This window comes from Sarcophilus harrisii, chromosome 5 (assembly GCF_902635505.1).
Source record: "Sarcophilus harrisii chromosome 5, mSarHar1.11, whole genome shotgun sequence".
In the NCBI taxonomy this organism is placed as follows: domain Eukaryota; kingdom Metazoa; phylum Chordata; class Mammalia; order Dasyuromorphia; family Dasyuridae; genus Sarcophilus; species Sarcophilus harrisii.
This window is the reverse complement of record NC_045430.1, coordinates 100,141,928-100,168,242: the sequence shown is the minus strand read 5'-3', so window position 1 is coordinate 100,168,242 and position 26,315 is coordinate 100,141,928. Positions and strand designations below refer to the sequence as shown.

The 26,315-nt window shown below is 35.1% G+C and overlaps 1 protein-coding gene across 1 annotated transcript in view; it reads left to right on the top strand.

Moving 5' to 3' along the window:
• PKP2 (plakophilin 2) overlaps positions 1-26,315 on the top strand; it is a 138,014-nt gene that overhangs the window by 68,546 nt on the left and 43,153 nt on the right. Inside the window, exon 7 of the mRNA XM_031938154.1 lies at positions 25,807-25,924. Coding sequence (XP_031794014.1) covers positions 25,807-25,924 — 118 coding nt within the window. The remainder of the gene's footprint in view (positions 1-25,806; positions 25,925-26,315) is intronic.

Below are 26,315 nucleotides of genomic sequence, written 5' to 3'. Positions count from 1 at the left end.
TAAAGAAGTAGTAAAGATACAAAACTTTTATACATCACAAGTAAGAGAGCATTGAGAAGGAGTGGGAGGCATCTAAATGGTTGTTGCTGTCCAGAGAGATTGGAATGGAAGGTTTCTGTTTCCCCCAAATCACCTGATTTTTAGGAAACAGAAACTCAGACCTTCAGGCTTCAGATAGACAATGGTCTAGCTAATAGACTAAATATCAATAAATGTCAAATACTGATAAATGTCATCAGCCCAGGTTAAGTAAATATGTTTATAGCTGGCCAAGGCTCAAATACATATAGGCCTGCACATATTATATAGGTCATAGGGGAAACACAGAAATAATGAAAATAAAATACAGAAAAAGAATTCACATATTTCTGTAAGTTCTTCACCTTATCTCTCTATTCCACACCCTTGTTTTAAGTATAGAGTTCTGGCCCATAACAGTTTACCAATTACTTGTATGATCAATCCTTAGTCTCCTTTGCTAGCTTATCATTCACATCATGCCCCCTAACTGTAAGTCTTCCCCAAGGTTTCCTCTTGGGTCTTCTTCCCTAATCTCTCTCTTTTGTAACCTTATCTGCTCCCTTGGTTTTGATTATTATCTATAAATAGATGACTACCAGGTCTATATATCTAGCCTTAGTCTCTCCTCTCTGCTTCAGTCATGGATCACCAGTTGCCTGATGGGTATTTCTTTTTTTTTTTTTTAATTTAATAGCCTTTTATTTACAGGTTATATGTATGAGTAACTTTACAGCATTAACAATTGCCAAACCTCTTGTTCCAATTTTTCACCTCTTACCCCCCACCCCTTCCCCCAGATGGCAGGATGACCAGTAGATGTTAAATATATTAAAATATAAATTAGATACACAATAAGTATACATAACCAAACCGTTATTTTGCTGTACAAAAAGAATCAGACTATGAAATATTGTACAATTGGCTTGTGAAGGAAATCAAAAATGCAGGTGGCCATAAATATAGGGATTGGGAATTCAATGTAATGGTTTTTAGTCATCAACCAGAGTTCTTTCTCTGGGCGTAGCTGGTTCAGTTCATTACTGCTCCACTGGAAATGATTTGGTTGATCTCGTTGCTGAGGATGGCCAGGTCCATCAGAACTGGTCATCATATAGTATTGTTGTTGAAGTATATAATGATCTCCTGGTCCTGCTCATTTCACTCAGCATCAGTTCGTGTAAGTCTCTCCAGGCCTTTCTGAAATCATCCTGTTGGTCATTTCTTACAGAACAATAATATTCCATAATATTCATATACCACAATTTATTCAGCCATTCTCCAACTGATGGGCATCCACTCAGTTTCCAGTTTCTAGCCACTACAAAGAGGGCCTGATGGGTATTTCAAAATAGATCAGAGACATATTAACATATCTAAACCCTTTAAGACCAATCCTCTTGAGGAACTGCAGATGATGAGGGTAGTGGTAGTTGTGATGAAGTATAAGAACTGGCATGGGGAATCCCCTCTGGTCAGCCAAAGGTCCAATGCGGAAAAAATGAACAAATCTGAAATCTGTGTGGCAAAAGGGATTTTTATTGGCACTGAGAAGCCAGCTTTGCTAGGAAAACAGGTTTTTTAGTCAAAAGGTCTTGTTAGAGAGATAGCAAAGGTAAACATTGAGAAGACAATATCTTCACAATGGGCAAAAGTCCTGGCAGGCAGCTTTGCCATGAAGAGAGCTTCCTTGGCAAAACATAATCCTGTTTAGGATTTCTGCAAAGATTCAAGGTTCAGAGTTGTCTTTTATTAACCTTCTGAGGCTTGGGGCTTCAATTCTGAATTGAATGAGATTTCACTTGATGTCAGTGCCCGGGGCTTAGATCTCTAATAGAAAAGAGATTACTGAAATGACCAACAGGATGATTTCAGAAAGGCCTGGATAGACTTACACGAACTGATGCTGAGTGAAATGAGCAGGACCAGGAGATCATTATATACTTCAACAACAATACTATATGATGATCAATTCTGATGGACCTGGCCATCCTCAGCAACAAGATCAACTAAATCATTTCCAGTGGAGCAGTAATGAACTGAACCAGCTACGCCCAGAGAAAGAACTCTGGGAGATGACTAAAAACCATTACATTGAATTCCCAATCCCTATATTTATGTCCACCTGCATTTTTTATTTCCTTCACAAGCTAATTGTACAATATTTCAGAGTCTGATTCTTTTTGTACAGCAAAATAACGGTTTGGTCATGTATACTTATTGTGCATCTAATTTATATTTTAATATATTTAACATCTACTGGTCATCCTGCCATCTAGGGAAGGGGGTAGGGGATAAGAGGTGAAAAATTGGAACAAGAGGTTTGGCAATTGTTAATGCTGTAAAGTTACCCATGCATATAACCTGTAAATAAAAGGCTATTAAATTTAAAAAAAAAAAAGAGAGAGAGAGAGAGAGAGAGATTACTTATCTTAGGAATTTGAGCTAGTGGGAATGGTTCCAGACTGATCTCAATTCTTCTCACCCCATCAACTCAATAGAGGGGGTGATCATATCTCTGGCCAGATCTCCAACTGAAAGAGACCACTTAACTGGGTGTTGTCTAGAAGGTATGTTTTTTCCAGGAGAGAGCCTGAGACTCCAAATCATCCTTCTTTTACAGATTAAAGGGGACACAGTTTCAGGATTCACCCCCATCACTCTCCTGTGCTTGCCTTGTTCTGTTTTTAAAAAAAGGCATCACCATATTTCCAGAATCCCAGATTTGTAATCTCTGCATTTCTCTTGACCCTTCATTCTCCCTCACTGAACATATCTAACCAGTTGTCAGATCTGACCATTTTTATATTCATAGCTTTTAAACTTTTAAACTCTCTAGCTGTCTGGCTACCATTTCAGGCTTTCATTTCTTTTACACCTAAATTATTGGTACAGCTCCTAATTAATTCCCTTGCCTTTTATCTTTTTCCCCATCTACTTTATTCTATATACTACTGCCAAAACAATTTTCTTAAAATCATATCTGGTCTGGGACAGCTAGTTGGTACAGTGGATAGAGCACCAGCCCTGAAATCAGGAGTTCAAATCTGGCTTCAGACACTAAACACCTCCTAGCTCTTTGATCCTAGGCAAGTCATGTAACTTCAATTGCCTCAGCAGCAAAAAAAAAAAAAATATATATATATATATATATATATATAGAGAGAGAGAGAGAGAGAGAGAGAGAGAGAGAGATTTTCATATATATATATATATATATATATGCTCAGCAAAAACAAATCTGATTATATGACTTCCCTTTTCAAACAAATACAGTGGTTTAATATTCTTCCGTGATAAAATATATAAATTTTGGTTTAACTATTAAAGCCCTTTACAACTTGGTCCCAACCTATATTTCTATCTCATGAAACTCAATTTTTTTTTTAATTTAATAGCCTTTTATTTACAGGTTATATGCATGGATAACTTTACAGCGTTAACAATTGCCAAACCTCTTGTTCCAATTATGAAACTCAATTTTTAATCTCCTTTCTATTGCACTGGTCATCTCCCATGTTTGCAAGAATGCACTCCCCCCTAACTTTTGCTTCATATAATCTTTCTCTTCTTTTACACACACACACACACACATACACACACACCAACATGTGTGTGTTTTTTCCTATTGCAATATGAATTCATTTAGATTAGGAATTGTCTCATTTCTTTTCATACTTTTAATCCATCTAGCATCTAACCCATCTGATGATTTACCTAATCGGTGATTAGTAAACACTTGTTGGCTGATTGTTAAAGTGTAGAGGAGTTGTATTTTGTACCAATGAAGGTTAGAACCATAATTAGTGTGGATTTTGACTTTGTCCCAGGCCACTCACATGGGGAAAGGTAGCAATGTTGAACCTCTAACTAGAAAATGAAGTTCTATCCTTTTTTCCTCAAGTAACAACTGTTGATACAATACTATTGCTAATCCTTATAGTCCTCTAGAAATGTGAGGTACAATAATATCTGGGATTTTCTCAAGGATGGATAGCCTCCTTCCTGGTATCACTGAATTTTTAGTGAGACTGTTTTCTGCAGTATTTTATTTTTTTTTTTTTTGTTATTAACAGTGTGCCAGATTATAACTATAAACAATATCTGCCCAATTTGGCTTATCAACAAATTAAAAGGATCAGCCAATGGGGAGAATAGAACTTCAAATGAAAGAAGAAAAAAAATTATCTTGGTGGTTAAAGCTGTAGTAATTCCATTTATAGTACATTTCTAGATCCCAAAATGGGATGGATAGACTTGGCGAATAACACACACACACACACACACACACACACACACACACACACACACATATTTATTTATATTTCTGTGTATAGATACATATACATATATAGGCATATCTATAATATTATATATGTGTAACAGTATAAAGAAGTTAGTGTGGTGATTATAGTTGTTCTTCCACTCCTATTTGCCATTTTTCTACTAGTGATTCATTGTCAAAATAAATATTCCCTTTAACTCTGAGAAATAGTATCAAAACATTTGTAATTCTATTTGTCCATTTGACTTTTAGTCTCCACCCAGAGATATCACTGTCAAAACATCTAATACTAACTGGTTTTTTTTTCTCTTTCTTCTCTGAGGATGTTTCTTCCTTCGGTATCTTCTCATCACTTATATTCCTAATAAATATATGCTCAATTAGAAATTCCCAGTGATTATCACTATAAAGACAAAATAAACTTGTTTAGAAAGAAAGATAAGTATCCAACTCATGTTCAGAGCAAAAGGATTCTTCTCTTATGAAGATATTCAGAAAAAGACAAACAAAACAGCCTGTCATTCTTCAACCAGTTGTTTTCCCCCTTTTTGATTTCCTCAAAGGATTAATTTCCACCTTATAAAGAAATCATCTAGGATTACCTCATTTTACATTTCCTAACACATTACAATCTTTGTGTAAGTATATGTAAATCAGAGAAGATTCATAATTTTATTCATAATAACTTGCTAGACTTATAGATTCATAATAACTTGCTAGACTTATAGAGTTAGAATGTTAGTGAAGGCATGCGTCCAAAAATTCATGCTCTGAAGCTACTCTTTCAACCTTCGCTCACCCTAGAAGGTTGTGTCTTCAAATGATTTCTCTAAGGAGGGAACTTGATGGCATTATGGATAGCATGCCAAAATTTGAGTCACCAAGATTTGAGTTTGAATGTTCCTCCAGATACTTATGACTTTGGGCATGTCACTTAATCCCTTTTAGCTTTAGTTTAAATTAGACTGTGAATTCCTTAAAGCCAAGGGAACTATATTTTTGCTGCTTTTGTATCCCCACACTTAGCATATTGCCTGATACATGTAGTGCTTAATAAATGCATTGTTCCCCTTTTTAACTTCTTCCCAATGTGAGTAGGTTTTCAGAACTATCAGTTCGTCTCTCCACTCTAATTCTTCTGTTTTAAAGCTTGCTCTCATAATTCATTTGTATTGTTGAGGTTCAGAAAGGAGACCCCAAAACTTTGGTCTCAGACTGGTGTTCTGAGGTATCTCAAAAGAATTTGCAGACTTGAATCCATCTCCAAGTCAAGGGGCAAAGTTTATTGTAATTGTAATGCCAACTGAAGTGGACTAAGTTCCAAAAGAATCAGGAGCAAGAAGATAAAATTTATAGGAAAAGACAAAGAGATCCAGTTCTTCAAGATGCTAATATGAAGTAGAACTGATCTATTCACTATTGTCTCAGGTCAGTGGTTATCATTGACCAGCAGATTATCTATCTGATTGTCTGGAAGACTTTAGAATCATTGATAGACAGATTATTAGAACAAAAGCACTATAAGGTCAGGGAACCTCATCACTATTAAGTTTCCCTTAGAAAATATCCCATCAGTGTAGCTTATTTACTATTTTTATCTTTTCCTAGTGATTTTTTTTTTTTAGAGTCATATCATACTCAGCTTTACCCCAGTCTTTCTTTTGAACTGCCTAATTACAAATGTCAGTCTTAGACATAGGGGTTACATTTTCACATATAAAACAAACAATTTGTCCTTATTAATTGATGTTGACTCCTATGTTTAATTTATTATTGAGTTCAGGTTTGTATGAGACAAAATCTTGAAAATCTGAGAATTCAATGAATGTCCTTTTTTTTTCATTCAATATTATACTTAATTTTGCTGGATGTAATATTTTTGGTCACAATCCTAGTTCTTTTGTAAATATTATTGATTATTGATATGTAATATTCCAGGACTTGTTGTCTTTTGTTGTAGCTGCTAATAAACCCTGTACAATTCTTTTTTTTTTTCATAATTATAACTTTTTATTGACAGAACTCATGCCTGGGTAATTTTTTACATTATCTCTTGCACTCACTTCTGTTCTGACTTTTCCCCTCCCTCCCTCCACCCTCTCTCCCAGATGGCAAGCAGTCTTATACATGTTAAAATATGTCACAGTATATCCTAGATACAATATATGTGTTCTCTTGTTGCACAGGAAGAATTGGATTCAGAACGTAAAAATAACCTAGGATGAAAAACAAAAATGCAAACAGTTTACATTCCTTTCCCAGTGTTATTTCTTTGGGTGTAGCTGCTTCTGTCCATCGTTGATCAATTGGAACTGAATTGGATCTCTTTGTCAAAGAAATCCTCTTCCATCAGAATACATCCTCATACAGTATCGTTGTTGAAGTATATAATGATCTCCTGGTTCTGCTCATTTCACTTAGCATCAGTTCATGTAAATCTCTCCAAGACTCTCTATATTCATCCTGCTGGTCATTTCTTACAGAACAATAATATTCCATAACATTCATATACCACAATTTACCTAACCATTCTCCAATTGATGGGCATCCATTCATTTTCCAGTGTCTAGCTACTACAAACAGGGCTGCCACAAACATTTTGGCACATACAATCCTGTACAATTCTAATTGTAGTTCCAGCATATGTGAATTGTTATACTGTTGTTGTTGCTTATAAAATTTGGGTCTTCAAGTTTTTTTCTGGTTGTCCCAGGAGAACCCCTCCTCAGCCCCAAGTCTTATTTGATTTTTGCCCATCTACATTGATTCTGAGGCACAATTTTTTCCCCTAATTTTTCCTCTATGTCTTTTAATTTGATTTTTTAACTCCTTTAATATGTTTCAGCAGCATAGCTGGGCTTGCCATTCCTTATCAACCAAGGTTCCCTTAGTCTTCCCAGACTCAGACTCCCAATTCAGCAGGAGGTGAAATTGTTTTTAACCTCACTATCTTTTTCTGAATATGAATCCAGATTTTTTATTATAACACAATAGCTCTCTATTGTGTTTTTTATCCTTTGCTTTCTCAATTTTATTTTTATTTTATTTTATTTATAATAGCTCATTATTATAATCATGTTTTAATCCCAAGTTGTAAGTAGCGTTGTCTTAGGCTTTAGGTCCTCCTTATTATCTGAATTTTGTCCAGGAGTTCAACCTCATCCTCTCCTCGGTTAGGGTCCCAGGCACACTCCTGAAAATGTTCTTGCTCCCTGTTGATATCACACTCACTGAGTTATGTGCTTATTCCTCCTCATTTATACCATATCCCACAATCACTTCCTGTCTGCACCACTAGGTAACATCCCCTACTCAGTCATTTGCTGTTTGTTCTTTGTGAGGTGTCAGGTGATGTTCCTAAGGTTTTGAGGTAAAAGTTCCTAAGCTGAAATTTCTTGAGATGGATTATTACCAGATCTGCCTTCAGAGCCTACTGTTTGTTGATTCAATGAGTTATCTTGGAAGTGTCTACATTTCATTCAGGCCAAATCTCAGTCCTTGGAGATCCTGTCTTTTCTGAGGTCCTCTCAAGTTATCTTAGGAGGCCAACTGCTTTATCTCTTATTTTTCTTGCTCTGCATTCATTTCATGGCGATTTCCTATTGTTTGTAGAAGAAATCAAGAGAATTTGGAAATTTTTAACCTACTCTGCCATCTTGCCACAATGCCTCTGGACATGCTGGACAGCCCTATATTGGTTTTTTCATGTCTCACAGCCCAGGTCCTTCAAAGAGAACTTGAGAGTGTCTTTGTATCATTGCTTCTGGTCTCCATGTGTGTGCTTGCTTTGTGTGAGTGCTCCATAAAATAGTCTTTCAGGCATGGCCAATGCAGTAGAATTGTGCTCTCTGCATTAGAGGTTGAATGCTTGGCAGTTCAGCTCAAGAGAAAACCTCAGTGTCTGGTGCCCTATCTTGCCAGATCTTCCTAATCTTTAGAATTTTCCTAAAACAATTCAAATGGAAGTAGTTCAGTTTCCCAACATGGTGCTGGGAACTATTCAGATTTCACATACTATACATCAATGATGTCAGCATAATGGCTCTATAGACTTTCAATTTGGTAGGCAGTCAAATTTCTCTTCCATACTTTCTTTCCTGAGTTCAAATCTGGCCTCAGCCACTTAATAACTGTGTGATCCTGCACCACATGCTTAACTGTTTGCCTCCATTCCTCATTTGTAAAATGAGCAGATGAAGGAAATGGCAAACCACCCAGTATCTTAGCCAAGATAATCCCAAATGGAGTTACAAAGAGTCAGACACTGAATCAAGATTTCAGATGCTTGGGGAAAGCACTGAGCTTAGAGTAAAGAAAACCTGTGTTCAAATCTGGTTTCAAACATTTACAGGGTGGAGAAGGAAATGCCAAACCATTACATTATCTTTGTCAGGAAAACAGTATTGACATGATGTGATCCATTGGGGCCACAAATTTAACATGACTGAATGACCAAGCAACAAAAAATGTGATATAGAAATTGTGGTACTAGCTTACAAACACGCTATCTTACCAGAAGTGTGGGAAAGTTCAGCTTTTATGGGCTGCCTCTGAAAAAATATTAGTATAATATAGGTGGCTCCATTTTCTTAGTGCTCATTTTCTCTCATCTTTCCAACTGACACTACTCATCAAAACTGTCAGTGATTCTTAGTTGCCAAAGGCCTTTTCTTTTCTTATTTATTTATTCATTAGCTTATTCATTCTTTTATTCATTTGTTTGTTTGTTTATTTTCTTTTGCTGAGATGATTGGAGTTAAGTGGCTTGCCCAGGTCACACAGCTAGGACGTGTTAAGTGTTTGAAGCCAGATTAGAACTCAGGTCTTCTTGACTTCAGGGCTGGTCCTCTATCCACTGCCAACTAGCTGCCCCCAAAGGCCTTTTCTTTTTTTTTTTTTTTTTAATATAACTTTTTATTTACAAGTTATATGCATGGGTAATTTTACAGCATTGACAATTGCCAAACCTTTTGTTCCAGTTTTCCCATCTCCTCCCCCAGATGGCAGGTTGACCAATATATTTTATATATGTTAAAGTATAAATTAAATACAATATAATTATTCATGTCCAAACAGTTATTTTGCTGTACAAAAAGAATCAGACTTTGAAATAGTGTACTATTAGCTTGTGAAGGAAGTCAAAAATGCAGGCTGACAAAAATAAGAAGGATTGGGAATTCTATGTAGTCATAGTCATCTCCCAGAGTTCTTTCACTGGGTGTAGCTGGTTCAATTCATTACTGCTCTATTGGAACTGATTTGGTTCATCTCATTGCTGGAGATGGCCATGTCCATCAGAACTGATCTTCATAGAGTATTGTTGTTGAAGTATATAATGATCTCCTGGTCCTGCTCATTTCACTCAGTATCAGGTCATGTCAGCCTCTCCAGGCCTTTCTGAAATCATCCTGTTGGTCATTTCTTGCAGAACAATAATATTCCATAATATTCATATACCACAATTTATTCAGCCATTCTCCAATTGATGGGCATCCACTCAGTTTCCAGTTTCTCGCCACTACAAAGAGGGCCGCCACAAACATTCTTGCACATACAGGTCTTTTTCCCTTCTTTAAAATCTCTTTGGGGTATAAGCCCAATAGTAACACTGCAGAATCAAAGGGTTTGATAACTTTTTGAGCATAATTCCAAATTGCTCTCCAGAATGGCTGGATGTATTCACAATTCCACCAACAATGTATCAGTGTCCCAGTTTTCCCACATCCCCTCCAACATTGCACATTATCATTGCACCCTGTCATTCTAGCCAATCTGACAGGTGTGTAATGGTATCTCAGAATTGTCTTAATTTGCATTTCTCTGATTAATAATGACTTGGAGCATCTTTTCATACTTTCATTTTTTTTTTTTTTCTGAGAATTGTCTGTTTATATCCAAAGGTCTTTTCTTAATCCTCATTCTTCTTTATTATCCTTTAGCCTTTGATATTGTAGATTACTCCCTTTTCCTTTATGTTATCTTATCTAGGTTTTCAGGATACAATCTTTCTTTAGCTGCCTATCAAATTACTCCTCAGTTTCCTCTAATGTGTTCTATAAGGTCTCTGTCCTGGGCCTTTTCCTCTTCTACATTACTTTTATATTGCTCATCTATCACTTGATAATCTCGTCCAATCTCATGAATTTAACTACCATTTTTTATTATCTCTAATTTGTTTATCCTGCCCCAATCAATCTACTGACTACCAGAATCCAATCTCCAGTCCAAAATTGAACTCATTTTTTTTTTAAATAACTTTTTATTGCCAGAACCCATGCCAGGGTAATTTTTTTACATCATTATCCCTTGTACTCACTTCTGTTCTGATTTTTCCCCTCTCTCCCTCCACCCCCTCCCCCAGATGGCAATACATGTTAAAGAGGTTACAATATATCTTAGATACAATATATGTGTGCAGAACCGAACAGTTCTCTTGTTGCTCAGGGAGAATTGGATTCAGAAGGTATAAATAACCCAGGAGGAAAAACAAAAATGCAAGCAGTTTACATTCATTTCCTAGTGTTCTTTCTTTGGGTGTAGCTGTTTCTGTCCATCCTTAATCAATAGAAACCGAGTTAGATCTTCTCTTTGTCGAAGAAATCCATTTCCACCAGAATACATCCTCATACAGTATCGTTGTTGAGGAATATAATGATCTCCTGGTTCTGCTCATTTCATTCAGCATCACTTCATGTAAGTGTCGCCAATCCTCTCAGTATTCATCCCGTTGGTCATTTCTTACAGAACAATAATAATCCATAACATTCATTCACAATTTACTCAACCATTCTCCAATTGATGGGCATCCATTCATTTTCCAGCTTCTAGCCACTACAAAGAGGGCTACCACAAACATTTTGGCACATACAGGTCCCTTTCCCTTCTTTAGTATCTCTTTGGGGTATAAGCCCAGTAGAAACACTGCTGGATCACAGTTTGATAACTTTTGGGGCATAGTTCCAAATTGCTCTCCAGAATAACTGGATGTGTTTCACAATTCTACCAACAATGTATCAGTGTCCCTGTTTTCCCACATCCCCTCCAACATTCTGCCTTATCTTTCCCTGTCATTCTAGCCAATCTTACAGGTGTGTAGTGGTATCTCAGAGTTGTCTTAATTTGAATTTCTCTGATTAATAATGATTTGGAGCATATTTTCATATGGCTAGAAATAGTTTTAATTTCTTCGTCTGAGAATTGTCTGTTCATATCCTTTGACCATTTCTTAATTGGAGAATGGCTTGATTTCTTATAGAGTCAATTCTCTATATATTTTGGAAATGAGGCCTTTATCAGAATCTTTGAGTGTAAAAATGTTTTCCCAGTTTATTGTTTCCCTTCTAATCCTGCCTGCATTAGCTTTGTTTGTACAAAAACTTTTCAATTTGATATAATTGAAATTTTCTATTTTGTAGTCAATAGTGATCTCTAGTTCTTCTTTGATCATAAATTCCTTCCTCTTCCACAGGTCTGAGAGGTAAACTATCCTATGCTCTTCCAATTTATTTATAATCTCATTCTTTATGCCTAGATCATGGACCCATTTTGACCTTATCTTGGTGTACGGTGTTAAGTATGGGTCAATATCTAGTTTCTGCCATACTAATTTCCAATTTTCCCAGCAATTTTTGTCAAATAATGCATTCTTAGCCCAAAAACTGGGGTGTTTGGGTTTGTCAAACACTAGATAATTAAAGTTATTGGCTGTTTTTTGAACCTAAACTATTGGCTGTTTTTTGAACCTAAACTATTCCATTGATCAACTAGTCTATTTCTTAGCCAATACCAGATGGTTTTAGTAACCGCTGCTTTATAATATAATTTTAGATCTGGTACAGCTAGGCCACCTTCATTTGATTTTTTTTTTCATTAATTCCCTTGAAATTCTTGACCTTTTGTTTTTCCATATGAACTTTGTTGTTATTTTTTCTAGGTCATCAAAATAGTTTTTTGGGAGTCTGATTGGTATAGCGCTAAATAGATTAGTTTGTCATCTTTATTATATTTGCTCACCCAATCCAAGAGCATTTAATATTTTTCCAGTTGGTTAGATCAGACTTAATTTGTGTGGAAAGTGTTTTGTAGTTTTGCTCATAAAGTTTCTGATTTTCCCTTGGCAGATAGATTCCTAAATATTTTATACAATCAGTAGTTACTTTAAATGGGATTTCTCTTTGTAACTCTGATTGTTGGGTTTTGTTAGTGATATATAAGAATGCTGATGACTTATGTGGGTTTATTTTATAACCTGCAACTTTGCTAAAGTTGTGGATTATTTCTAATAACTTTTTAGTAGAATCTCTGAGGTTCTCTAAGTATACCATCATATCATCAGCAAAGAGTGATAATTTGGTTTCCTCATTGCCTATTCTTATTCTTTTAATCACTTTCTCAACTCTTATATTGCCAAAGCTAGCTTTTCTAATTCAATATTAAATAGTAACCGTGATAGTGGGCAACCTTGTTTCTCCTGATCTTAATGGGAATGGTTGCGGCCCCATTACTGCTGGTTTTAAATAGATGCTACTGATTATTTTAAGGAAAAGTCCATTTATTCCTATATTCTCAAGTGTTTTTAATAGGAATGGATGTTGGATTTTATCAAATGCTTTTTCTGCATCTATTGAGATGATCATATGGTTTTTGTTACTTTGGTTATTAATATGACCAATTATACTGGTCTAATATTGAACCAGCCTTGCAATCCTAGTATAAATCCTACATGATCATGGTGTATTATCCTGGGGATGATTTTCTGTAGTCAAAAAAAAAAAATTGAACTCATTATCTTTCCTCTAAACTCACTCCTCTCTTATTCTACCTCCTCTCTTCCCCCCACCCCCGCTTCACAATTGCCCTAAATACATCACCCCAGTCCCTCAGTTTCATGACCTAAAAGAGTTATTTTTGACTCCTCACTGTCTCCCTAACATCTCTCATGTCCAATCTGTTGCCATTTATTTAAAATCAATACATGGCCCACTGTAGTGTCTTTTAGAGCTATACATGTCACACCTAGCAAGGGGGAGAGGTCATACTTGAAGACTTCATCTTTAGTTTCACACAGAGCCCTGTTTCATCCAAGTTGGGGGAAGGTCTGACCAAAAAAAAAAAAAAAAAAGGAATGTTATAGATTACACACAAACACACACACATACACAAACACACACACACACACACACATACACACACATGGCAAAACTGAAGTTCAGAGAAGTTTAAAGATTCTGAGCCCTTAGGGTGATAGCAGTGGAACAGAAAGAAAAGGATGAATCTGAGAGGTTTTTTTTATTTTATTTTGTTTTGTTTTTTTGCTGAGGCAACTGGAGAAGTGTTAAGTGTCTGAGACCATATTTCAACTCAGGTTCTCCTGACTTCAGGGCTGATGCTCTATCCACTGCACCACCTAACTGTCCCCTGAGAGACATTTTTAAAAAAGAATTGGGGGGGGGGGACAAATTGGACATAGGGCATAAAGGAGGAGAAAGAGACATCAAAATTACTCCAAAATTTCTAACCTGGAAAGTGTAGGGAAATATGGAAATAGAATTGGATTGAAAATAAGATTGGAAAGTGGGACAATTTGTAAATTTTTTAAAACATATATAATTTGAAATTATGTCAGAATCCTTGTGTGGAAAAAGTCCAAGGAACTTCATGTAAAAAAATTGCTGATGAAATTATAAATTTAGAGACTATCACCAGTTAAATGCTCTTTGAAAGCAATGAGAGTGGATGACCTGAAGGTGAATTTATCAAGAAGAAAATAATTAATAGCTATAGGTAGGGCTTTGAGGAACTACCATGGTTAGAGATACAAGGAAGTTAAATGGAAAAGGAAATAGAAGGATCAGTTTTATTTCTCTTCCCAGAATAACAATTTTTTGAGTTTAGTTATGTTTCAATGGAGATGCTACAAAGCAATAATTGAAAATGCAATTTCAGCTTTATATAACAAGACATGGAATTTGCTACATACAATACATATAATTTGTATTAGCAAACATTTAAATGATCATCATTGAATATTTTTAGATAAAGCATCAAATAATTCCATTCTTCACTTACAATTGAAATAAAATTTGCTTCTATTTAAGATACAGTCTGTAGTTCTTATCTGTGCCTCTATAGCAGTTATATAAAAACCACAGACTGGCAAGAATACTAAACATTCTTTCTTGTAGATGTCACATACACTTTCCAGAGTTTCAATGTCTTCCAGGCATACTTTGAAAAAAATTGGAGTTCAAGTCATTATTAATCAGAGAAATGCAAATTAAGACAACTCTAAGATACCACTACACACCTGTCAGATTGGCTAAGATGACAGGAAAAAATAATGATGATTGTTGGAGGGGATGCGGGAAAACTGGGACATTGATCCATTGTTGGTGGAGTTGTGAACGAATCCAACCATTTTGGAGAGTAGTTTGGGACTATGCTCAAAAAGTTATCAAACTGTGCATACCCTTTGATCCAGCAGTGTTACTACTGGGATTATATCCCAAAGAGATTATAAAGAAGGGAAAGGGACCTGTATGTGCACGAATGTTTGTGGCAGCCCTTTTTGTAGTGGCTAGAAACTGGAAACTGAATGGATGTCCATCAGTTGGAGAATGGCTGAATAAATTGTGGTATATGAAAATTATGGAATATTACTGTTCTGTAAGAAATGACCAACAGGATGATTTCAGAAAGGCCTGGAGAGACTTACACGAACTGATGCTGAGTGAAATGAGCAGGACCAGGAGATCATTATATACTTCAACAACAATACTAGATGATGACCAGTTCTGATGGATCAGGCCATCCTCAGCAACGAGATCAACCAAATCATTTCTAATGGAGCAGTAATGAACTGAACTAGCTATACCCAGAAAAAGAACTCTGGGAGATGACTAAAAACCATTACATTGAATTCCCAATCCCTATATTTATGCACACCTACATTTTTGATTTCCTTCACAAGCTAATTGTACAATATTTCAGAGTCTGATTCTTTTTGTACAGCAAAATAACGTTTTGGTCATGTATACTTATTGTGTATCTAATTTATATTTTAATATATTTAACATCTATTGGTCATCCTGCCATCTAGGGGAGGGGGTGGGAGGGTAAGAGGTAAAAAATTGGAACAAGAGGTTTGGCAATTGTTAATGCTGTAAAGTTACCCATGCACATATATCCTGTAAATAAAAGGCTATTAAATTAAAAAAAAAAAAAAAAAGAGAAAGAAAATGACAGATGAGAACCAAAAAAAAAAATTTGGAGTTGTCTGGCAGTCTTAGAATAAAATCTGCCAGTCTGCCCTGAGTAGTCTCATTCAAATCAAGTAAGAGAAAGCTGCCTACCAATTAGAATGGCCTCTATTTAAATGAGCTCTTTACAGGAACCTAAACAAATGACTTGATTACAAAAAAGGAAAAATATATATATAACTTGCTGAGGCATTTGGGGTAAAATGACTTGCCCAGGATCACACAGGAATTCAAGGGATTTTAAAGATAGTATTTCACCTGTTTCTTCTAGTTTCTTATGTAAGTGTCTCAGTACTACAAATACTGACCTATATTTGTTCTCTTCACTTGTTTCTGCTGAAGATATATTGATTTGTTTGCAAACTCCCATCTTCTACCCTAACTCTGCTCCTGTTTATATGCTGACTAAATGATTTGAAGTTAATATCATTAGTTCATCAGTGCAGTACCATTTTTCCTTTTAATTCTATTGAGGGCTTTGTTTTTGCAATATGAGTAAAAGTAAATAAGACCTTTGGATTCTTTGCTCTGCTATGTAGTGCTATGTGTGCAAGATACAGTGTTTTCAGAAATCTACCAAGGAGAAGATTCACAACTTTCTGACCCAATCATTCCACTAAAACTGTTCTCTCCAGAGTTACCCATGATCTTTTAATTGCCAAAGTCCATTGGCCTCAAGCCAAAGCTTTTTCTCAATTCTCATTCTCTTTGAATTGAAAGAAAAAAAGAGTAATCAAAGTTATAAAGAAGTCTTATTCTCTTTGACTTCTTTACAGCTTTGATTAATTACTCTTTTCTTCTTTTTTTTCTTCAATAGTATTTTATTAAACATATTTCCATATTAGTCACATTGCATCACTCTTTTTCTGTTTGATATTGTCTTCTCTTTACATTTTTGGGATACTGTTCTCCTGTTTAGCATTTAAAATCCTTCATAAGGACCCTCCTACCTTTCCAGTCTACTTATGCTTTACCTCCTACCTCATACAGTAACACTGGCCTCCTGGCTATTCCACAAACAAAACATCCCCTCTCTCAACTCTAGGCATTTTTCTCTGGCTGTGCCCCATCCTTGGAAAATTTTCCCTCTTCAGCTCTGCCAACTGATTTTCTTTGGTTTCTGAATTAAAATCCCATCCTTTATAGGAAGTCTTTCACAACCCCTTTATTTTATACATAGCTTTAATGTATATGTTTGTGTTTTCCTCATTAGATTGTGAGCTCCTGAAGATACTGTCTTTTGACTTCTTTTTTAATCTTTGCACTTAGCATAGTGCTTGGCATATAATAATCACTTAATAAATATGCTCATTATATTGGATCTGCTTGCACTGGACACTGCCCTTCTGTTAGGTTAAAAAACCTGTATTCTCCCCAATTGTAATCCCTTTCTGCCATCTGATTGTTTTTCAGCTGATTGATCATGTAATCCCTTTCTCCCATCTGATTGCTTTTTTGCTGATTAATCATATCAGAGTCCTGAACTTCTAAAGACTTTCTGGATGTAAACTCAGTTGCCATCATGCCCCATCTGTCTTTTATATGATATCTTGGAGCTGGGCCTTGCTTCTCATTTCCCTGGGTCAATCTATATTCTGAGGCTCAGTGGAAACCCTTGTGGCATTTTGGACATGGGTTTTAGACCTTCTCTCAACCTGTCCTCTCACTCTTTTTCTTTGCCTACACTGAGTTCTCAGATGTCCTATTTTTCCACGCTGAAAACACTGACGATTTTCTCTATAAGTCCCTTGCCAAGAGGGACCCTGTCTTTCCATGTTCATCATAGTCTGGGTATAATAAGCATTTGTGCCCACTGTGGCACAATGTCTTATGATTGATCTTCTCTAAAGGAGCATCTTTGTGTATGCCCCATATAATTCTTCTGCAAACCTTATTAGCATTTCCTTAGCCAGTTGTCTGATCATTATTTCTGTAGCTGCATTTTCTCCAATGGATCATGTGACAGCTGTTTGCAAATGTCCCACAAAGTCCGCAAAGGGTTCATTGGGACCTTGCTCTATTTTTGTGAAGGCTTCCCCTCGATCTTTCCCTGGGAGGGTACCCCAAGCTTTTATTGCAGCAGTAGCAGTTTGTTCATATGCTCCTATGGGGTAATTAATCTGTGCTGAATTCTCTACATACTGACCTTCACCTGATAGTTGGTCAAAGGTAATTTGTACATTAACTCCAGTTTGTTTATTGCATTGGGCTTGAATCCTACATAATTCATGATACTCCAAAAATCACAAGTTTTGTCCAGGTTCTGAACATGTCCTTGCTATGGATTTCCAATCACTGGGGTTAAAATTTCATAAGCCAAATTCTCTAGTAACATCTTAACATAAGACAATGTAGCCCCATAAAGAGTGCAACCCTTTTTCAAATCCTTAATTTTTTCCAGATCAAAAGGAGTGTATCTTTTCCTTTTTTGACCTGAAGAGTCAAGCTCTTCAATCACAGGGTATGCGTTTATTAAATCAAATACATCCTGTCCTTCATTTTCTACCTTAACCAATGCTTTTTGTAATCTTGTCATAGGTTGCTTCATAGGTGGTGCTGATTGTGTCACTGTCCTTTCCCCTCCTCCTTCTCCCTCTAACATGAAGGGTTAATTGAGGGGGGAGGGTCATGAGATGGGGAATGCCCATTAGAATTGTATTAACTTCTTTCTTGTCTAATTCTTCATCCTTTTCACCTAGTTTATTTGGATCCTCCCCCTCCTGCTCTTTCTTCTTTTTCCTCATTCTATAACTTCTATAATTTCCTAAAGCCAGTTGTATTAAATTATATGTATAAAGTGTATCTTTGGAAGTTGAATCAGGTCCATTTTCATTGTAGAATTGACATAGTTGCTCTCCTCCTAATTTCCACTCCTCTAGACCCAATTCTTTTTCCATAGAGAACCAAGAAGATGTGTACTATGCAGTTTCTAAAAGTTCAGTGATCTGCTTCCAAATTATAATCATACCTTGGCTTTTCATATGTCTGACTCCACACATTTTCCTTGAATTGGAAAAAGAAGGCTGTTTTCTAAACATCTGTCCCATTTTAGCTGAAATACTACTTTAGCCCTTAAACAAAGTTTCCTTGTCTATTTTTGTACTCACCCTAATTTCTGGGTCAAGACTTTTCCACTGAAATCAGGATTATGTTTGGATGCCAAAATGTAATATTCTCTCTAAAATGTAATCTTTTCTTTTTGAAGTTTTCTTGGGGTCTCTGGAGGCAGCCTTAGTTTCAGTTCAGTAATCACCACACCAGTACAGGCAGGGGTTAAAGTCCAAAGTCTTGTCTCCTTTCCTGCAGCTCGGCTAGTTTTCTGGAGGCCTTCCTCTCTTCTTGGTTCCATGAGCTTGAGTTCCTGCCTCCTTCTCTGTCCTCTGAAGCTCTCTGAATATCCAAAGGTTTGTGCTTCAGCCTCTAGCCGCAACAAAGGTGGAAGATGGAATGAATCTGTCTCAGCCTCTGAGAGCTTCTAGTGTGCTTGTCCTTCTGGCCCTGAGAGCTTCTTGCTTATATGCCCCACACTGAGTATACACCAATCATTATATCACTAGGAAACCATTATTTGTTGAAGGATTAAATCAATGCTAAACTAGATTTAACCATTGTCTCCTCAATTCCACTTAATACCTTGTTTGAAGTTCTGGCCCATAACACCTCCTAGTAGGATTAAATCAATCATACTGAACCATGCTAAATTAGATAACTATTGTCTCTGTCAATTCCACTGACTTAGTACCTTGTAAGAATCTTTTGTTTCAAAAAGTTCAGAGTTCTGGCTCATAACAACAAATTCTACTCCTCTTCTGTACTTCCCAATTACAGTGAAGAATATGAACATCTTTCTAGTCATCAGAGTTCTAACCACATCCTTGATTCCTCATTCTATCTCATTCCACATATCTAATCATTTGCCAAATTTTGTTTTTTTCTATTTTTTTCTCCACTCATGTACTCAGGCCTATTTTAATCCAAGCCTTTAGCATATTTCTCCTAGACATTAGTCACCTAATTGGTGACTATCTTTCCACTTAAATCCATTCTCCATGCTAAAGTATTTTTCCTAAAATTCAGGTCTGATCAAATTTCTCATTTATTCAATAAACTCTTCTGGCTTCCTATTTGTTACCTTGGGCTTAAATATAAACTCCTCTATTTATAATTTAAAATACTTTTTAAAAAAAGCTAGTCCTGTTTTTGCTTTTTTGTATGTTACACTCCTCTAGGTACTCCACAATCTAACCAGACTAGTGTTCTTGCCAGTCTTCATACATGACATTCCATTTCCTATCTCAGTACTTTGACAGTGGGTACCCTCTTGCCTGCCATGTTCTCTCCTTCTCAAATTAGCTCTTAGAATATGTTTTCTTTTAATTCTCAACTTCAGAGGAGAAGACTCCAACTACTATTGTTTTTCGCACCAAAATTACTTTGAATCTTTTTTATATGTGTTCATTAGATATTCATACATGCATTTTCTCCACCCTATTAGAATGAAAGATCTTCAAGGGATCTTGAAAGATCCTCAGTACTCGCACAGTGTCATACACAAGTATTTAATAAATGCCTAGTTGGTGATGCATGAGTACAATTTATAAAATTCCCTACCCTTATTGCCATTTAACATTTTTATTTAAACATTTAACCATTATTTAAACATCAAAATTTAACATACCAACAAACCTAATGTAATATATCAACAAATCCTCTTCTCAAAATTAATTGGTAGAAGAAATGATAGAAAAAATCCTGTGAAACAGTGCTAATTTCAATTAAATTTTAAAACCCTCTATTCAAAATGTCTTTTTGTGAAGGCAATTAGATATACCCACAGCAAAAATTGCCATGTGATTTTGGGCGGGTTGTTTCTAACCTCTTCAAGAATCAGTTCTTTCATTTATGAAAATATTTCCATAGTTCTTTCCAACATTATGAGGTTTCTCTTTCTAACAGAATTGGTTAGAAAAAAATGTGGAAAGAAAAGACAAAAATGGAGAGCATCATTTCTCTAAAGAAACTTGTAAACAAGATTGGGAGTTATGTAGATTTTTACAATGTTTCTGGTCTGCTTAAAAAACTGTGTATATTTAAATATATATATATTTAATATATATATTTGTATAATTACAATTTGTGTAATTGTATAATATATATATGTATATATAGTATGTATTTACATATACATACAAACACACACATACATAGAATTAAACAATATCCAGTTCAGTAGAGTTCACTTTGTTCTGGCTATATTTCAGTTTTAGAAGAAAGAAATAAATGACAGCAAAGGAGTCTTCTGACAATCAAATTACAAAAATTTTTAATATTAATTCTGTTTTTTAGTAGCTTACCAGGTTCAAATTCAGCTCTCAACATTTCTTGTTCCATGAACTCCTTTGAATAGCACAAAATGTGTGTGAACCTTCAGAGTAATTTAATATACTACTAAAAATATTCTTTAAGATTCATTCCTGAAATATTTTTGCCTCCTCAAACTTCAAATTAAAATTGGTTAAATAATTGTAATTATGGCGGCAGCTAGGTGGTGCAGTGAAGAGACTACCAGCCTTGAAGTCAGGAGGACCTGAGTTCAAATCTGGTCTCAGATATTTAACACTACCTAGCTGTGGGCAAATCACTTAACCCCAATTGCCTCAGAAAAAAAACAAAACAAAACATAATTACAAGTCTAAAATTTATTCTAACTAATTATATATGTGTGTGTATTGTGTATGCATATAAACATATATATATATATATATATATATATATACACACATGTGTATTTACCATATAGAATTATAAAACAGTCATGGATATATTATATGGGATATTCTTTCATGATTAAATGAAGTACTCCAGCAATACTTCCCATGCATATTTAGGCTTATTTTCAGGAAAACTTCATATTATCTTTCTTGATTTTATAAATGTTGTTGAATGTCAATGATATTTTAAATGTGGAAGATATTTAATATAACATAATAATCCTATATAATTTAAGTTTTATTTGAAGATAGTTCAGGATATTTAAATTGACTCCAAACACATGCTTAAATCCAATTCCAATCAATTTTATGTCTGAATTTTGATTTAATAAAAGAATAAAAATAGGAAATGGTAGGAGAATTTTATAAACTCTCCTATTTAGAGATGGAAATCCATTTTAAAAGTTTTACTACATAACCAATTGGTGAAAATGAATAGCTAGTTATAATATAAAATACTTGCTTTTCTATTGGCTAATGATAAGTACTATATTATATGTACTTAAGTTAAATTGTATATATTGCTTCATTTTTTAACAATGTTTATGTGTAAACTATTATTTATAAGTAGAGATTCTCTCTATACGTGACGTTATTGTTTGTCACCACTGACACAAAAAGTAGTCTCATAAAAACTTTCCTAAACTAACTAGTCTTGCCAACCAGTTCAGTGGAAAATCTGCCAGACAGAAGAATGCTAACATAAGCAGAGGATATATTCAAATTGGAAAACAACTTCTATATTGCAATAAGAAGATAATGTTTGTTTCTCCACACTATGTATAATGTGTAATGTTTTCATGATAGCTTATAATGTGCATGTCCAACAATCATGATTTTCAAACACACTGTGCTGTAAGAATACAAATATTTGTGTTATCTTGATCAAATGATTTTAGAGATGAGATATGACTACATGATAACAGGGAAACTAGCAAACTATTCTAGTAACACAAATGGAACACAATATAGGTGTAAACATTTTCTTGATTATTCATTGGGAATACATTTATCCTTGAATATCAAACCCTTCCCTTAGTTTGGAAACATTTTATTGACAGGTTGGGAAACTGCAAGAACATATTGTACTTATTACAATAAGTGGGCAGTTTGATAAATGCCAAAGTTATCATGCACATGATCATGGGAATTTCAAATTGCTGCAGAAACAAACCTATAATACTTCATAATGCTTTATCACAGAGGAAAAATATATTTGTAACACAGTTGGGCAATTACTGCATATAGTGCCATTAAATTTTTAGCATGAACCCCTTGGGCCCTCATTGCTTTGAGTGTCTGAATCACTTTTTTCTTATATGTTATTCTTATTTCCTCAGCTAGATTGCAAAGTCTAGGTAGGAACCACATGTAGTTCTTTTTTCGCTCATAGTTCTTAATATAACTCGGCCGAGTCAGTGTTGAGGCACAGCCCAGAAATAGTGTCTCTACACTTCCAATCTGAACAAGATGATGGCATGTTGGAATCTTTACAAAGTGTTAAGCCATTGGAGTTGATTTGATCTTAGAAGAAGATATTTTGGGCCAGAACTTGAAACAAGGTACTAAGTGGAACTGATTGAACAATGCTTGTGTTCACACCTCTAGAGAGCTCATAAGTATCTAAATACTCAATGGAGTTCACAGTTTGGGAGATTCAGGGTCTAGAAAGAGATATCTGAATTCACACCTTCCTTAGGGCCAGCGAGCATGCTGGGAGATATCCCACAATCCCACTCTCGGAGAAGTAGCATAAATAGAGCACTCTGGGAGATACAGGAGACTACTTGCCTCAGTTGGAGATTGAGAAGCCACGAGTTGGAGTTGAGCTGGAGGCTGAAGAAAGCAGAGACAGAAGCCAAGGACAAAGCTGCAAGAGCTCAAGCAGAGAGATAGGCCTCAACTAACCGGGCTAATTTGGAAGGAGAAATAAACGTTTGCATTTTTACCAGCTGGCTGCCATTTTAGAATAATTATTGATTGTAACTGAAACTAAGGCTTCCTCCAAGAAAACCTTCACAATGGCAAAACAGATTTTTCCCTCTTCTCCCCTCAAAAGTGAGGCAATTGAGGCTTAAAGAAGATGTGCCTAGATTCACATATATAGAATTATTTGATAATAATTAATATTCAGAATTTAACTCTGAGACATGCAGTATAATCCAGTTAACCTGGAATTTTAGAGTTGGAAGAGGTCTAAATGCTCAGTTCTTTTATTTTATAGATGAAGAAAGTGAAATTATGAGAGATAAATGACATGTACATTGTGCTTTAAGGTTTTTAAAGATGCTTTCTATGTATTATCTCTCCTCCTGTGGAGAAGGATCTATTATTTATCTACATGTTGCATATTTTAAGAATCTATATCTAATAAGATAATTTCTCTATTCAATATGGTGATACAATATATTCAGTTGTCATAGAATTTCCAAGTGGAGTTCATACAAGTTGTAATATGCCCAAGATTTCACAGCTGTAAGTATCTAGGACAGAATTAGAACCCAACTTCTAATCCAATACTATCAATTCACATCAGTTGCATTACACTAACTCTCATGAAGCATTTCTTGTGTTATCATGAGAAAGTCACTTAAATCTCCCTAAACTTTAGTTCCCTAATGTATAAAATAAAGGGGTAGATTACATGGCCTCTAAATTCCCAACCAATTCTAGATTTAGAATCCCATGATCTATATAAGATTAAGTGTCTTGACCAATATCATACTACTATCAGATCAGAATAAGAACTAGAACCTAAGTTCTGTGAATTCTGATGCTCTTTCCACTAACTCTAGCCATTTACTATTTTGGAATAATCCTTACTTCTTACCTTCTCACAAAAAATAAAAATGGTGTTCCTTTCCATAATGCTGCTTTTTTGAATAAGATAGAAAAAGGTTATTTTATACTATTATATTTTAAAGTAGTAGGTCACAGAAGCTTTTGTTTCCATAATTGAGGACTTTAATTGCTGAAATAGAAATTTACTAAGTCTCAAAGTTCTTGGATGACTCAATTCTAGATAAACTCTATGTCTGAAATTGTCAAAGGTATCACTAATTCTTAAGGTCACCAGAGGTTCTTAATCTTATATTCATCTTATTCTTACTCATCCCACATTTCCCATAAACTGATACATCTTTTTTTTTTTAATAATTATAACTTTTTATTGACAGAACCCATGCCAGGGTAATTTTTTACAACATTATCCCTTGCACTCACTTGTGTTCTGACTTTTCCTCTCCCTCCCTTTTCCCCCTCCCCCAGATGGCAAGCAGTCTTATACATATTAAATATGTTATAGTACATCCTAGATACAATATATGTGTGCAGAACCAAACAGTTCTCTTGTTGCACAGGAAGAATTGGATTCAGAAGGTAAAAATAACCCGGGAAGAAAAACAAACATGCAAACAGTTTACATTCATTTCCCAGTGTTCTTTCTTTGGGTGTAGCTGCTTCTGTCCATCATTGATCAATTGAAATTGAGTTAGATCTTCTCTTTGTCAAAGAAATCCACTTCCATCAGAATACATTCTCATACAGTATCGTTGTTGAAGTATATAATTATCTCCTGCTTCTGCTCATTTCCCTTAGCATCAGTTCATGTAAGTCTCTCCAAGCCTCTCTGTATTCGTCCTGCTGGTCTATTGATAAATCTTGCCATTTCTACTTCCCCAACATTTCTGAAATCAAACACTTCTTCATTCAGCCCAACTCAGTTTAAATCCTCAGCAGAGTTCTCCTGAACACTGTTGACATATATAATACATATTATAATTATATACATAATGTATATATGATAATATATATAATACTTCCACTTCACTTCCAACATGATTTTCTTGACACATAATATTTGTCACTAATGAGGTCACTTTAGATTCTATTTAGTAAACTCTATTGGATTCTTATTACTTCTAAAATAAAATATAAACTCCTCTGGCTGGAACTTAAAGTCACAACTTGGTCCTAATCTATCAAACCTCCCAGTCCTATTACATAATTTTTCCCTTCATGATATAATCTAACCAAATGGTTCTTCTTACTGGTGTTCACCAAAACATGAAAATTTTTTTTATTCTCCTTGCATTTGGCACTGTCTTTTTCCAGAAATGAACTTCCCTGTAACTTCTGCCTCTTAGAATCCTTAGTATCTTTCAAGATTTAGTTCAAATGCTGCCTTCCACATGAAAACTTTCCTGCACTCCACAGGTAGAAGTGTCTTTGCCTCATAATTTTCTTGTATTAATTTTGCAAATATTTTTATATATCCATATTATCTCATCTCATCAGATATAAATACTTTAAAGGCAAGGGTGCTTTTTGCTTTTATTTTTATATATCTAGCACTTAGATAATTTGTTGCTAATTGATGCATTGAAGAAACAGGAAAGAGATTTAGGTAGAAAAGTCCTACTTCATTTATAATAGATAATAATCTATTTGTGATTTTTACCTTTTATTTTAACAGAAATATGAGCTCTGCTGGACCTGATGGAAGGAAAGTGATGAGAAGATGTGAAGGATTAATAGATTCTCTTGTCCATTATGTTAGAGGCACCATTGCAGATTATCAGCCAGATGATAAGGTAAATCAGGACAAACCAGAAAGAGGCAATTACTTACACAAAGATTGTCATTCTTTTGGCATAAGTTATTCTAAGTAGTTGGTATCTTTTATACTTGGTCCATCACTCATGTGATTTGTCTAATTGAAGCCCATATCTCAATCTCTTACACTGTTGACATGTACTTTCCTTTCTTACTAAAATTGTCTTTTCAAGGAATAATAGACATTGACCTGATCTCTAATAATTTATCAGTCTAACTAAATATTATTGTACACAGCATTAAAAGAGTAAAAGAAGACATCAACAAATTAAACAAGATACTGGGGAGGAAGGAGAACTAGAATCCAAACAAGTTTAAAATCTCCAATTTAATTTAATCTTCAAAACTGAAATCCAAGTCAATAAGATA